The sequence below is a fragment of the Erpetoichthys calabaricus genome, chromosome 2, assembly GCF_900747795.2.
Source record: "Erpetoichthys calabaricus chromosome 2, fErpCal1.3, whole genome shotgun sequence".
NCBI lineage: Eukaryota > Metazoa > Chordata > Cladistia > Polypteriformes > Polypteridae > Erpetoichthys > Erpetoichthys calabaricus.
Window position 1 is genome coordinate 9,121,910 of NC_041395.2, and position 14,759 is coordinate 9,136,668.

Sequence of the window (14,759 nt, forward strand, 5' to 3'; positions counted from 1 at the left end):
ATGAGTTAGGAGGGCCCCGCCTCGTCCCCTTGGCCTGCTGCATGTCCCTCGGATTTGTGCAAATCGGTCCCACAACCAAACTATGATACTTAGCACGATGAGAAAGTCGAAAAATCAACCAGAATGTTCAAGCAAATTATAGAAAAAAGCCCAATCTATATCCGTTAAGTAGTGTGAAAGGTGCTATATACAGTAGGCACCCGACCCGACACAGACTTACAACGAAGGCACGTGTAAAAATCAAAGAAAAAAGGACTTCCTCTGTGGGGCACGTCTTCCCTGTGTCCCACCGGCTCAACACAGTCCTGCAAAAGCACACCAAAGTGAAACAAAAACGCAACAAAATACTCTTCCTCCACTCCTCCCAAACAGCTTTATCCTCCACCTCCCCGACTCTGGAGCCTGCAGTGGTGACTGTCGGCTCCTTTTATAGCCCACCCGGAAGTGTTGCAGGTGCTCATTGACCTACTTCCGGCTGTACTTCCTGGTGTGGCTGCACTCCCGCCCAGATGGGCTCGTTAAGCCGTGCAGCCCCCCTGGTGGTGACCACAGAGCCCAACAGGAATGAGCTCCGGTGTTCCAAACTTGTGGCCCCAATGCAACCCAGGGATGCTGCCACCCCCAACCCCGGATCTAGTGTCAAAGGGGCAGTCCCGGCCGTCCGTCACAGTTGTTCTCTCATGAAAAACAGACAGGCAGACGTTTAATTTTTCACATTGCCCCTTTGTAACTGTTGGTGGTGATTCTCTAAAGGGGGATAACTTGGCATTGATTCTCATCGGTCTGATGGTCATAATGGACTGGGTCTCAAACACAATAACAAGGACAAGATTGGGTTGTGAGCGGGGGAAAAAAAAAGTTTAAGAAATACTGATCTATAGTATACAGCGGTGATCAAAATTATTAACAATTTATGAACACTTGCCTTTTCTGAAATATTGTTAATCTTCATTGCTCAGTTTAAAGGAGTAATTTTTATACCACAGTTCTATTAGTATGATTTTTAGAAAATAATCGAGGCACCTTTTATTTTGTAGAAAACCACAGTGATCGAAATTCGAGAACAGTAACAATTGTAGCAGAAAAGAAGATTACAACTAAAATATCCGGAGGGTTACAGTTTTCATAATTAGTAGGAGGTGTAGAGGCCTTTTGCTTTGAATGACTTCAGCACATCTGTGCCCGCAGGACATCTCTAGTTTCTCACACTGCTCTTGTTTGATCTCGATCCATTCTTCTTCCAATCTCTGTCACAGTTCGGTGAGTGTAGTGTGGTTTCTTAGCCATAACTTTGTTACCGAGGGTTTTCCAATAAATCTCGATCAGATTTAGATCTGGATTCTGGACTGGCCATTTCATCATTTCAATGTTGTTGGCTTCAAGGAACTGCTTTACCCGTTTCGCAGTGTGACTTTGTCTTGCATGAAAGTTATGGGCTGATTGGGAGATTCCCACAGGGATTGAACCGAATGTTGCCGAAGGAAGTTCTGGGAAACATTTGCAGTCACCCTGCCATTTAGCTGTTGAAGAGCCCATATTTCTGCTGTAGAAAATATCCCCCAAAACAGGATACTTACTCCTCCAAATTTAACCGGCTATTTTACACACTTGGGGTTCATTCTTTCCCCAGTTTGTCCTTGAACATGTTTCCCATTGGACCCAAATAAACTTGCTGTCATCACTAAAGTGAACTCTGGATCATTTTGTCCATGCAACATTCTCCTCAGCAAAGGTTTATCTAGCCCACAGGTGTCAAACTCCAGGCCTGGAGGGCCGCAGTGGCTGCATTCTAATCCTTTTCCTAATCAGTGACCAGTTTTCACTGCTAATTCACTCCGTTTCCCTTCATTTTAATAGCCCGGTCTTTAAGGATTTGGTCCTCTAAATTGATTTTCTTCATTAAATGGCAGCCAAACAGAAATGAGATGTGAAACGAGCCAACAGATGACCAGCTGAACTGGGGTTTCAAACTCCCAACCAATTTCACTCCAACCAGTTTCTTAACGAGAAGCAATTCTTGCTGTTAATTAAACCCGTTACTTAATTCCATGGCTTGCTGCTGCTCTCATTCTGCTACAGCAGACATTTCCCAAATTGTTGATTCTCTTTTTCTGATTATTGACCTGAGAGATTAACCTTACTGAGACCCGAGATCTGTTTGCTCGTTTTGTGTCTCATTATTGTTTGGCTTCTAATTAAGGAAATAGAAAGAACTAAGGGGTCTGAGTCGATTTAATTAAATCTAAGGAAAAAGAAGTTAACAGCAAAAACAGGTCACTAATTAAAGTGGTTAGAGTGAAAACCTGAAGCCATTGCGGCCCTCCAGGACCGGAGTTCGACACCCCTGACTAGCCCTTTGATTCTTGCTGATGAGAGGTTTGGTCACTGCAGAGTGGGCTTTCAGTCCAAATTACCTTGTACTGTGAGATCCTGTAGGCCAAGACAGATCCTTGCCCTGTTCAGCTCTGAACTGGTGAGCAATTCCCAATGCAGTGTTTAAACCAGTTTCCCCCATTGAGAGTCTCCACGTTATTCTGTCCTCTTGTGCAGTGTCTCTTATGTGGCTGACCAGCATTTGAATGAATTAGTGTCATTGTAAAGCTACAATTTTCTAGAAACCACAGATTTGGAACCACCAACTTCTCTTGCAATGGCTGTAAGGCTTAGCTCTTTGGCCTTCAGTGGGTTTCACTCACTGAAGAGCAGCTCGCTATCGTACAAAGTAATTAGGAGTGCTGCCAGATAAATGGAGCTTGTCAGATAATTAAGGAAATTTAGCACCAAGTGCCAGATTAACAGCAATAACTGGGGAAGTACCCAAGAGTGTTCTCCAACTTTCATCAGAGTTCTTCAATTTTCTCATTTTAAGTTTTTATATTGTGCTTCAGAATATATTTAAATTATGAAATATGCTTAAAAACATGCCCTTCTGTTTCGGTTAGGATACCTTCAAAATAGATATAAGCAGAGATTTTTGAAATTTAGGAAGTTGTAACTTGTTCTCTAATTTTGTTCACCACTGTAGTTCTTTACCTGTTTTTCACTTGTCCTGTGTTTTATGTATATGTTTCACTGCAGTTCCGGTGGAATGTTATTTCATGCCACTGTATGCTGCAATATAGTGTATTAAAGATATAACAATAAAAGCACTTGACTTAACATGCACTGGCCAGTTAATCTAATTTGCACGTTTTTGAGGGGAAAAACTGAAATTTTTGCAGAAAATGCCCTCCCCCCACACACACACACACACACACATGAGGATTGTGTGGGCTTTTAGATCTAGATAGATAGATACTTTATTAATCCCAAGTGGAAATTCACATACTCTAGTAGCAGCATACTGATAACAATATTAAATTAAAGAGTGATAAAAATGCAGGTAAAACAGACAATAACTTTGTATAATGTTAACGTTTACCCCCCTGGTGGAATTGAAGAGTCGAACAGTGTGGTGGAGGAATGATCTCCTCAGTCTGTCAGTGGAGCAGGACGGTGACGGCAGTCTGTCGCTGAAGCTGCTCCTCTGTCTGGAGATGATCTTGTTCATTGCATGCGTGTCAAACTCCAGTCCTGGAGGGCCGCAGTGACTGCAGGTTTTCATTCTAACCATCTTCTTAATTAGTGACCGGTTCTTGCTGCTAATTAATTTTCTTTTGCCTTTAATTTTAATTAACTTGACTCGGGCCTCTTTGTTGTTTCTTTTTCCTTATTTAGCAGCCAAACAAAAATAAGACACAAAACAACCCGCCACGGAACCAGCTCACCTGTGCCCATCATACAGTATCTGAAAGTAAAGAATGGTGAAGGTCTCAGTAAGGTTGATCTGTCAGGTCAACAAAACATTTTAGTGGTGTTCTTTAAAAAAAACTTGATTTTTCTGATTTTTCTAATATCTTCTGTGGCAGAATGAGAGCAGCAACAAGCCATGGAATTAAATAACAGGCTTAACAGCAGGAATCAGCTTCTCATTAAGAAAGTAATTGGAGTGAAATTGGTTAGAGTTTGAAGCCTCAATTTAGCTGGTAATCTGTTGGCTCATTTTCAGGTCTCATTTCTGTTTGGCCCTCATTTAATGAAGAAAAGAATCAATTCAAAGCACTGAATCCTTAAAAACAGGGCTATTAAAATGATGGGAAAAAGAATTTAATTAGCAGTGAAAACTGGTCAGTGATTAGGAAAAGGGTTAGAATGAAAACCTGCAGCCACTGCGGTCCACCAGGACTGCACTTCGACACCCCTGGTTTAGCGGATGCAGTGGATTCTCCATGATTGGCAGGAGCCTGTGCAGCGCCCGTCGCTCTGCCATGGATGTCAAACTGTCCAGCTCCATGCCTACAATAGAGCCTGCCTTCCTCACCAGTTTGTCCAGGCGTGAGGCGTCCTTCTTAATGCTGCCTCCCCAGCACACCACCACATAGAAGAGGGCACTCGCCACAATCGTCTGATAGAACATCTGCAGCATCTTATTGCAGATGTTGAAGGATGCCAGCCTTCTAAGGAAGTATAGTCGGCTCTGTCCTCTCCTGCACAGAGCATCAGTATTGGCAGTCCAGTCCAGTTTATCATCCAGCTGCACTCCCAGGTATTTATAGGTCTGCACCCTCCACACACAGTCACCTCTGATGATCACGGGGTCCACGAGGGGTCTGGGCCTCCTAAAATCCACCACCAGCTCCTTGGTTTTGCTGGTGTTCAGGTGTAGGTGGTTTGAGTCGCACCATTTAACAAAGTCCTTGATTAGGTTCCTATACTCCTCCTCCTGCCCACTCCTGATCTAGATCTAGTCGTACAGATTTGTGATGCAGAAATCTTAACAACTGCTTCATCGAACCACACTGGACAACAATTTTTTATTTTCAGATGTTTTGGTTCCTGAAAAATTTTTGGTGATCATGATACACACCCTGCGGTGGGCTAGCGCCCTGCCCGGGGTTTGTTTCCTGCCTTGTGCCCTGTGTTGGCTGGGATTGGCTCCAGCAGACCCCCGTGACCCTGTAGTTAGGATATAGTGGGTTGGATAATGGATCGATGGATGATAAACACCTTTAAGCTGAACACATATCCATTCAAGTTGGATTTGAAGAAACATGAAAGCGACTTTTATTGAATTTAACTTAAGTGATGCTAACACATTGCATTAGTTTGGTTAAGCTAATTTGTACTTCAGTGTCCAATGATTTTTGGCCAGCATTGGTGAACTTCACTGGCCCTGATCCCACTTTTCCATCATTACAACGTCCTGGTGAAACCTTTCACCGTGTTCATCACCAACTGCACCAGGATCAGCAAGGAGGAAGTCCCAAGTGTGAATGCAGAAAATGAATTTTTTAGCAACATGCTTAAAATCATATAGTTGTGGTGCTCTAGAATTGCTAAGAAAATTCTCAAAAATATCCTTGAATGCCTTCCATACAGTTTTCTCCAGCCACTCTATCAAATCTTATAGCCTCTTGCCATTGATGTCATGTCTGATTTCCTTTTTTTTTTTTTTTCTTAATCTTGGCATCAGTTATTTGTGGAAACATCTGCCTCAAATCTGTCGTCTTCCCTCGTCATCACTTTTACCAAATTTTTTATCAGTCCAAGTTTTCTATGAATTGAAGAGAGAAATATGTTTGTGGGTGTTGACGTGTAATTTACATGGCACACTGTTCTGTCCTGGAGTGGCCAGATCTTTATAATGTAATGAGACTCTTTAGCTAGGCTGTCTCAATCGTAGTACTTGACCTGTAGTGGCACTTCTTTTTAGACTGGCACAGTTATTTCAGTTTTACTTTTACTGTGTATGTATTATGTATATACACTCACGGACCAGTTTATTAGGTACAACTTTTTTGTACAGGGTTGGACCCCCTTTTGCCTTCAGAAGTGCTGTCATTCTTCATGGCGTGGATTCAACAAGATGCTGGTAACATTCCTCAGTGATTATAGCCCATATTGACATGTCTAGCATCACGCAGTTGCTGCTGATTTGTTGGCTGCACATCTATGATGTGAATTTTCCGTTCCACCACAGGTGCTCTATTGGATTAAGATCTGGTGCCTGTGGAGGCCATTTTAGTACGCTGAACTTATTATCGTGTTCATCAAACCAGTATGGGATGATTTGAGCTTTGTGACATGGCGTATTATCCTGCTGGAAGGAGCCATCAGAAGATGGGCACACTGCAGCCATAAAGGGATGGACATGGTCAGCAACAATACTCGGGTAGGCTGTGGCATTTAAAGGATACTCAATTGGCACTAAGGCACAAAGTGTGCCAAAAAAATTATCCTTCACACCATTAGACCATCACAACCAGCCTGAGCCTTTGATACAAGGCAGGATAGATCATGTTGTTGACTCCACATTCTGACCCTTCCATCCAAATGTCACAGTAGAAATCAAGACTCCTCAAACCAGGCCATGTTTTTCCAGTCGTCTGTTGTCTGAATACGAGTGTGCCCGTGTGATCTATAAAAGCAGTTGCAAGTTTTTAGCCGATAGACGTGGCACCCGGTGTGGTTTGCTGCTGCTGTAGCCCACCTGCTTCAAGGTTCAGTGTGTTATGCATTCAGAGCTGCCCTTCTCCATACCTCGGTCGTAACGAGTGCTTATTTGAGTTACTGTTGCCTTTCTATCAGCTCAAACCAGTCTGGCCATTCTCCTCGGACCTCTGGCATCAACAAGGCATTTTCACTTACTGGATATTTTCCATTTTTCAGACCATTCTCTGTAAACCATAGAGATGGTTATGTGAGAAAACCCCAGTAGATCAACAGTTTCTGAAATACTCGGAACAACCTGTCTGCCACCAACAATCATGCCATGTTCAAAGTCCCTTCAATCACCTTTACTCCCCATTCTGATGCTCGGTTTGAACTTCAGCAAGTCATCTTGGCAATGTGTGCATGCTGCTACTGAAATTGGCCAGTGAATGTGTATAAGAGGGGATCGTAAAAATTGCAATGAAATGGTATGTAATAGGAAAACTTAAAGATGATTTTTGTGATCAGGCCAAAATCCATAAGGTTCACCCAAAAGTGTTCAGGAAGCAAAATCTGCATTGTCTAGTGAAATTGGGAAGGACAAAATATCCCTTTTTTTAAAACGATCTAACCACAGATTGAACATTTTTCACATGTACTGTAAATACACTCAAGTGGCTGAAAATTTTATATTGCGTCTCGTTTCTACTGTGAGAATAATTTCAGTGGAAGCTTCTTACCTTTCACAGAGTTTAGTGTGACCTACATTGTGTGTCTTACTGACAAAACAAATTCATAACGGCCATCTGTCTTCACCTTTATAGATGATGACTTATTGAAGGCTTTTTGTTCTAATGGCATTCATGCTGTGAAATATGTAGGAGCCTACAAAAGTTTAATTTGTTTATTAATGAGGCCAATTCATTAGTTTAGAAGTTAATAAATAGCCTGGCAAGACTGACAACAGGACCAGTGTTTAAATAGACAGAGTTTTGTATTTCTTTTATCGGTGCTAGTTCTGTGTTGGATGGTGTGACCTATGCCACATATGGACAGGACCACACCAGGAGAGTAGTTAAAAATGAATTATAGTATAATAAAGGTTTCTCTTTGAGAAGTCAGAAAATTGAAAGCACCCCTTTATGAGAAGGATTTAGGAGTCATAGTGGACTCTAAGCTATCGACTTCCCGACAGTGTTCAGAAGTTGTTAAGAAGGCTAACGGAATGTCAGGTACTCCACATGTCACGGCACTATATAACAAGTCACAGGAGGTTCTGCTCAAGTTTTATAACATACTGGTGAGGCCTCATCTGGAGTTCTGGGTGCAGTTTTGGTCTCCAGGCTACAAAAAGGACATAGCAGCACAAGAGAAAGGTCCAGAGAAGAGCAACTAGGCTGATTCAGGGCTACAGGGATGAATTATGAGGAAAGATTAACCTCCTTGGTGTTAGACCTGAGCATTACTGGAGCTGTGAAAACCGTGCTAAAAGCGTTAGTCCCGAGTGTCACTTGGGTAACTTTACAGATGCATCTTGTAGAAACGGAGAATCACTTGGGCTGTAAAAGTGCTGCCATTCTTTGGAGAAATGATGTTTGAGTTCAGATTTTCACTTATTGTGAAATATCTGCACTTCACCTACAATGAAGACTTTGAGAATACTCATCCAGCACCCAAAATGAAGATGATTTGGAGGATATACCAGACGATTGTAGTAAAATTCTGGAGCACTTACAGTCCAGACAACGATATTGACATCGATGAAAGTCCCATGGCTTATAAGGGCAGACTGCCATGGATACAGTACATCACGTCAAAAAGAGCAAGATTTGGCATAAAGGTTTACGACTTTTGTGAATCTAAAATTGGATACATTTTGGAATTTGGTACTGAACACAGGGAAAAGGACAATCAATATGGCTTAGCTACGTCATCAGTGCGGACTTTGACGCATTCTCTGCTGGAGCAAGGTTACTGTGTAACCATGGACCATTTTTATGCTTGGCCAGAGCTATTTTACATCTTTCTGCAAAGAAAGACTGATGCATATGAAAAAGTGCATCCCAACCGTCGTGGCATGCCTGAAGACTTTGACAGAGAGATGCGCCAGTATCTTGGCAAAAGGGGAAAGTGCTTGTGCTGAAATGGAAAGACAAAGATTTTTGTCATCTTAGCAGTGTACATAATGCAGCTACGGTCACTGTACAGGCAAAAGGCATTATTATTATTTTATTATAATAAGCAGGTGACGAAGCTTTGTGCTGTGGTCGACTACAATAGCACTAATGGGTGGCATAGATTGTGTGGATCAAGAATTGACTTTCTATCCTGTTTAGTAGAGGCAACCAAAGAAATACTACAATAAGATACGTCGTCATCTGGTGGAACAGTGCATTTGAAATTCATTGGTCTTCTACAAATAAAAAGCTGGCAAAACTGAATCTCATGTGAACTTTACATTCCAGCTCGTGGAACAAATCACTGGTGCACATCCACCGTCCACACTACTGCTAGAGAGACCTGGTCGAACCAGCACATCGCAGATCAATACGGATAGTCTTATTGGTAGATATTTTATTGATTTATATACCTCCAACAGAAAAAAAATACGGATTCCAACTCGTACCTGTGCAATGTGCGGTTCAAAATCTGATAAATCTGGAAAGAAAATTCGAAAAGAAACACGTTCTTATTGCCCCAACTGTGACGACGGATTGCGTCTTTCACCGTGCGTTAAGATTTACCACACAAAAGACTCATTTTGAGATTTATATACTGTCTTGGCATCAGTAGTAGTAGTATTAGTATTATGAAATGAACAATAACATAACAGTAATATTTTTGTTTTTATTATTTGTATCATTATACTTTTGAGATTTAATAAAAGTGTAATTTTTCATGCCAAAAAAAAATGCAACACTTTTTACATGACTTTTTTGGAATAAAATGCAACGCTAAGGTTAAAAAAGGTGAGCCTGTTCAGTTTAAGCAAAAGAAGACTAAGAGGAGACCTGACTGAAGTATTTAAATGATGAAGAGAATTAGTGCAGTGGATCGAGATGGTGACTTTAAAATGAGTTCATCAAGAATACATGGACACTGTTGGAAACTTGTCAATCCAGCCATTATCCAACCCGCTGAATCCAAACACAGGGTCACGGGGGATCTGCTGGAGCCAATCCCAGCCAACACAGGGCACAAGTCAGGAACCAATCCCAGGCAGGGTGCCAACCCACTACAGAACACACACACACACACACCAAGTACACACTAGGGCCAATTTAGAATCGGCAATGCACCTAACCTGCATGTCTTTGGACTGTGGGTGGAAACCCATGCAGACACGGGGCGAACCCGGGTCTCCTTACTGCGAGGCAGTAGCGCTACCACTGCGCCACCATGCCGCCCAGTTGGAAACTTGTGAAGGGAAAATTTCACACAAACATTAGGAAGTTTTCTATCACACAGAGAACCACAGACACATGGCATACCTGTAAGTCCACGGTTTTCAAACTTTTTTGAACAAGTACCACTCCGCGAGGACCTTTTAAACTGAATTACCACTGTCAGTGAATTGTTAATTTACGCCCGTGTTGTTTTGAACAAAAAGTCACTATAATCACTATAATGACTATAATTATGACATTAAAGTGATATTAAACTAATTAAGGAAATGGGTGCCCGCGCTAATAAAAGCCGGCTTGGAGTCTTCCACGCATTTACAGTAGTATACTTATATATGATTATATGCAACATATTGGCATTCTAGCAACATCGATTCATGGAAAATAAATGACCACACGAGTACCACTTGGCATGACTTGAAGTACCACCAGTGGTACGCGTACCACAGTTTGAAAACAGTGGGCTTAAGTGACCAAGTAGTGTGGTAGACAGGAGGACTTTAGGGACTGAGCCAGAAGGAGAAGCTCACAGTTTACCAGTCAGTATACAGTACATCCCTACCCTCCCCTACGGTCATAAGATTTCAGTAATGACCGCAAAGATGAGATCATGGGTACAAGCAGCCAAAATGGGCTTTCTCCACAGGGTGGTGGGACTCTCCTTATAGAGATAGAAGACCAACATCCAGGAAAGGCATGGAGTTGAGCCACTGACCCGTCTGTGTCGAATAGGTTGGGGCATCGATGCATTTGCTGGACTTGATGTTATTTTAGAAGAATTAATTGGATAGGACTGGCAAATTTTGTTGGGCTGAATGGCCTTTTCTCATCTAAATTGTTCTATGGTTAAATGTAAAGGGTAAATGATTATTTTGGAAACCAGTTTGCAGTGTATTTGTGTCAAACTGTTACACTGAATCTTTAATCTATTGCCCCATGTGTTTTTCGTTACAGGTGTGAATGTTACGATTACCTGTTTGACATCGCAGTAAAGATGAAGAAACACGGTTTGGATCCAACTCTGCCCCCAGCCGAAGAGAAGGGAATAGTCTGACATTTCTTAAATAAGAGATCATTTCACCTTGGACATTGGAAACATTAAGCTTAAAATCAGGTGGTTTTATGAAAACAAAAATATTTTCGTGTCTAAACAAAAGTGGAAGTAGCAACATGTCAGAATAAAATTCTCCGCAAATTTTTACAATTTTTTTTTTAAATACCGCAATCATCCAGGATGAGGTTTTCTTAAGTCCACCCATTCATTCAGAAGCACTGTGAAGGCTTGCACGATTGTACTTGACGTCGACGGCAGCGCGTTATATTAAACGTGGGATGCAGATTTTTCTTTTAAGATGGATGAGTGGCACTAGATTAACTTTTAGACCCACTTTTTCCATGGTGGAGGTTGCTGTGCTTCAGAAGTTATGGTACCATGCAGGGCTCTGATGTGGCCCAGACACCAGTTCTTCAGTCTCGATTTAATTTTTGATTTTATAGAAATACTCCGATGCTATTTAATGGGTTTGGTCTTTTATGGAAGGAATCCCATTTGGAATTATTGTCAGGATTTTTTTTGACTCATTTTGCAGTTTTACTCATGATTAAGTCATTCTGTAGCTTTAAACAAAGCCGTTTTAATCAATAATGGGGAAAAAATTGTATAATAAAAACAGCATTGTACATCGAAGGGTCAAAAATCAGATAAATGTGAAGGAATCATTGTTAATGGTGGGTTGTCCACCAGTCCATTTTTTGCCCAATGACAAACCCTCCAGCAGCAAGACGACTATGACCGCTTTTATCTGTAAATGAAATCTAAGTCGGCATACTCTGTAAAACGTAGTAACTGAAGTACCAGTGCTGGTGTTCTTTCCACAACTGAAAAGGGCAGATCTCTGTAGAAATTGAACAAATCGAGTTTGTACCCTGACATGTCTAAGATATAAAAGGGGGAGTGTGTAGGACTTCAGATGTGCCTGTGGACTCTGTGGAAGACCTGTTGGGTTTCATCTTGTAGTACCTGATTCTCACTGAGATGACTTTGGTTAGTTTGGGCGCTGCTCCTGTTAATGTCACACCTTCTCCATATAGCGGTGGCTGCTGGTATACTTTAAGATTTTTTTTTTTTATTATTTCTGTTTTCCCAAATATTTTTTGCACTAGGACTATTTATGCTGTAAATGTACACACGTATAGACCTTGTCAATGTTAATGAAATCTAATTCATGCTTGTTTGAGGTCGGTCTACGCTTGCAGCCCTGGGTGCGAGACGGACAACCGCAGGTGCCAATCCGTCGCCAGACGTGCTCACTCAGACGGGGCCAATGCAGAGTACTAGTTATTCCCAAGGCTCCAAGATGGACTGTGTGCAGACAGCCAGACTCTGTATTTATCATTATGAACGTGACTTGTCATCCTTTATATATTCTACAGTATATATTTAAGTATAGCGTTCTGCGCAGTAACTGCTAGTAAAGATTACCTTCTTTCTTTTTAACATTTTATTGTAGAAAGATCTTTAGACCAGTGGTCATATTTTAAAAACTGTGGCGTCTTGGTTTGAGGTATACTCTATATATGCTGTCTGTGTGTATTGGGACAATTTGATTTCTGAAGTCTACATCTACAAGTGGTGTCATTTGCACTGGGACTGCCTCACCCACTTTGCATTGCTACTAATGTGTGCATCATTCATGAAATGGCCTACGTAATTTTTATAAATAAAGTATTATTGTGCTTTTTAACATGTATTGTAAAATGGTATATTGCAAATACTGATTATGACAATAGCATTATTAATAGCTTAAAGAAAACAAATAATAAATGAGAATAAACCATCTGTTTTGCGTACTCACAACTATAAAGCTGCTTTCGCCCACCTCTCTCAATTATATAGTGCCTTCTATATCTATCCATTTATCTATATTATATAGTGCCTTTCACATCCACATATCTATATATAGTGTATGTATATAATTATATTTTATTATATTATTATATATATATATATATATATATATATATATATATATATATATATATATATATAATACACATACAGTACTGTGCAAAAGTTTTAGGCAGGTGTGGAAAAAAAGCTGTAAACAAAGAAGGCTTTCAAAAATGGAAGTGTTAATCATTTATTTTCATCAATCAACAAAATGCAGTGAATGAACAAAAGAGAAATCGAAATCAAATCAATATTTGGTGTGACCATCCTTTGCCTTCAAAACAGCATCAATTCTTCTAGGTACACTTGCACACAGTTTTTGAAGGAACTCGGCTGGTAGGTTGTTCCAAACATCTTGGAGAACTAACCCCAGATCTTCTGTGGATGTCGGCTTCCTCACATCCTTCTGTCTCTTCATGTAATCCCAGACACACTCGATGATGTTGAGATCAGGGCTCTGTGGGGGCCATACCATCACTTCCAGGACTTCTTGTTCTTCTTTACGCTGAAGATAGTTCTTAATGACTTTGGCTGCATGTTTGGGGTCGTTGTTCTGCTGCAGAATAAATTTGGAACCAACCATACGCCTCCCTGATGGTATTGCATGATGGATAAGTATCTGCCTGTATTTCTCAGCATTGAGAACACCATTAATCCTGACCAAATCTCCAACTCCATTTGCAGAAATGCAGCCCCAAACGTTCAAGGAACCTCCACCATGCTTCACTGTTGCCTGCAGACACTCATTATTGTACCGCTCTCCAGCCCTTCGACAAACAAACTGCCTTCTGCTACAGCCAAATATTTCAAATTTTGACTCCTCAGTCCAGAGCACCTGCTGTCATTTTTCTGCACCCCAGTTCCTATGTTTTCGTGCATACTTGAGTCGCTTGGCCTTGTTTCCACGTTGGAGGTATGGCTTTTTGGCTGCAACTTTTCCATGAAGACCACTTCTGGCCAGACTTCTCCGGACAGTAGATGGGTGTACCTGGGTCCCACTGGTTTCTGCCAGTTCTGAGCTGATGGCACTGCTGGACATCTTCTGATTTTGAAGGGTAATAAGCTTGCTGTGTCTTTCATCTGCTGCACTAAGTTTCCTTGGCCGACCACTGCGTCTACAATCCTCAACGTTGCCCATTTCTTTGTGCTTCTTCAAAAGAGCTTGAACAGCACACCTTGAAACCCCAGTCTGCTTTGAAATCTTTGTCTGGGAGAGACCTTGCTGATGCAGTAGAACTACCTTGTGTCTTGTTGCTGTGCCATGACATGAAACTGTCTTCCACAACCTCACCTTGGTAGCAGAGTTTGGCTGTTCCTCACCCAGTTTGAAGCTGTTTCTGTTTCAGTTAATGACTGTGTTTCAACTTACGTGTGACATTGATGATCATTAGCACCTGTTTGGTAGAATTGTTTGATCAGACACCTGACTAGAATCCTACAAAATCCCTGACTTTGTGCAAGTGGACCTGTAAGAATTGGTGCTGATTTGAAGGCAAAAGGTAGGAACACCAAATATTGATTTGATTTAGATTTTTTTTTTGTTCGCTCACTTTGCATTTTGTAAATTGATAACAATAAACAATCATTATTTATATTTCTGAAAGCATTCTTTGTTTACAGCATTTTTTCACACCTGCCTAAAACGTTTGCACAGTACTGTATATATAATATAGTAGTTTCAAAGTTAACACATAATGCAAACTGGAGGCTGCAGACCCAGAGAAGCTGGCGTTATTAGAAGCATCACTTCCAGTTTTAAAGGTGGTCTCAATCCTGCAGATATACAGAAGTTTATTTTTTCTTGGATTTTTTCCTTCTCTGCTCCTCTGCTTAAAATTGCAAATCCAACCATTCGGACGTGGTGATTAAAGTGCACATTGCAGAATTTCATTAAAGGGGTTTGCAGACATTTCAGTCGCACAACACTTTTTTCT

The 14,759-nt window shown here is 41.1% G+C and overlaps 1 protein-coding gene across 2 annotated transcripts in view; it reads left to right on the forward strand.

The window, feature by feature from the left end:
* The window catches only part of apip (APAF1 interacting protein), a 56,759-nt gene extending 45,689 nt beyond the window's left edge, over positions 1-11,070 (forward strand). For both annotated transcript variants that reach the window (XM_028793489.2, XM_028793488.2), the window contains exon 8: positions 10,830-11,070. In XM_028793489.2, the coding sequence (XP_028649322.1) occupies positions 10,830-10,929 (100 nt within the window). In that variant the 3' untranslated portion in view covers positions 10,930-11,070. The remainder of the gene's footprint in view (positions 1-10,829) is intronic.
* The last annotated feature ends 3,689 nt before the right edge of the window (positions 11,071-14,759 follow it).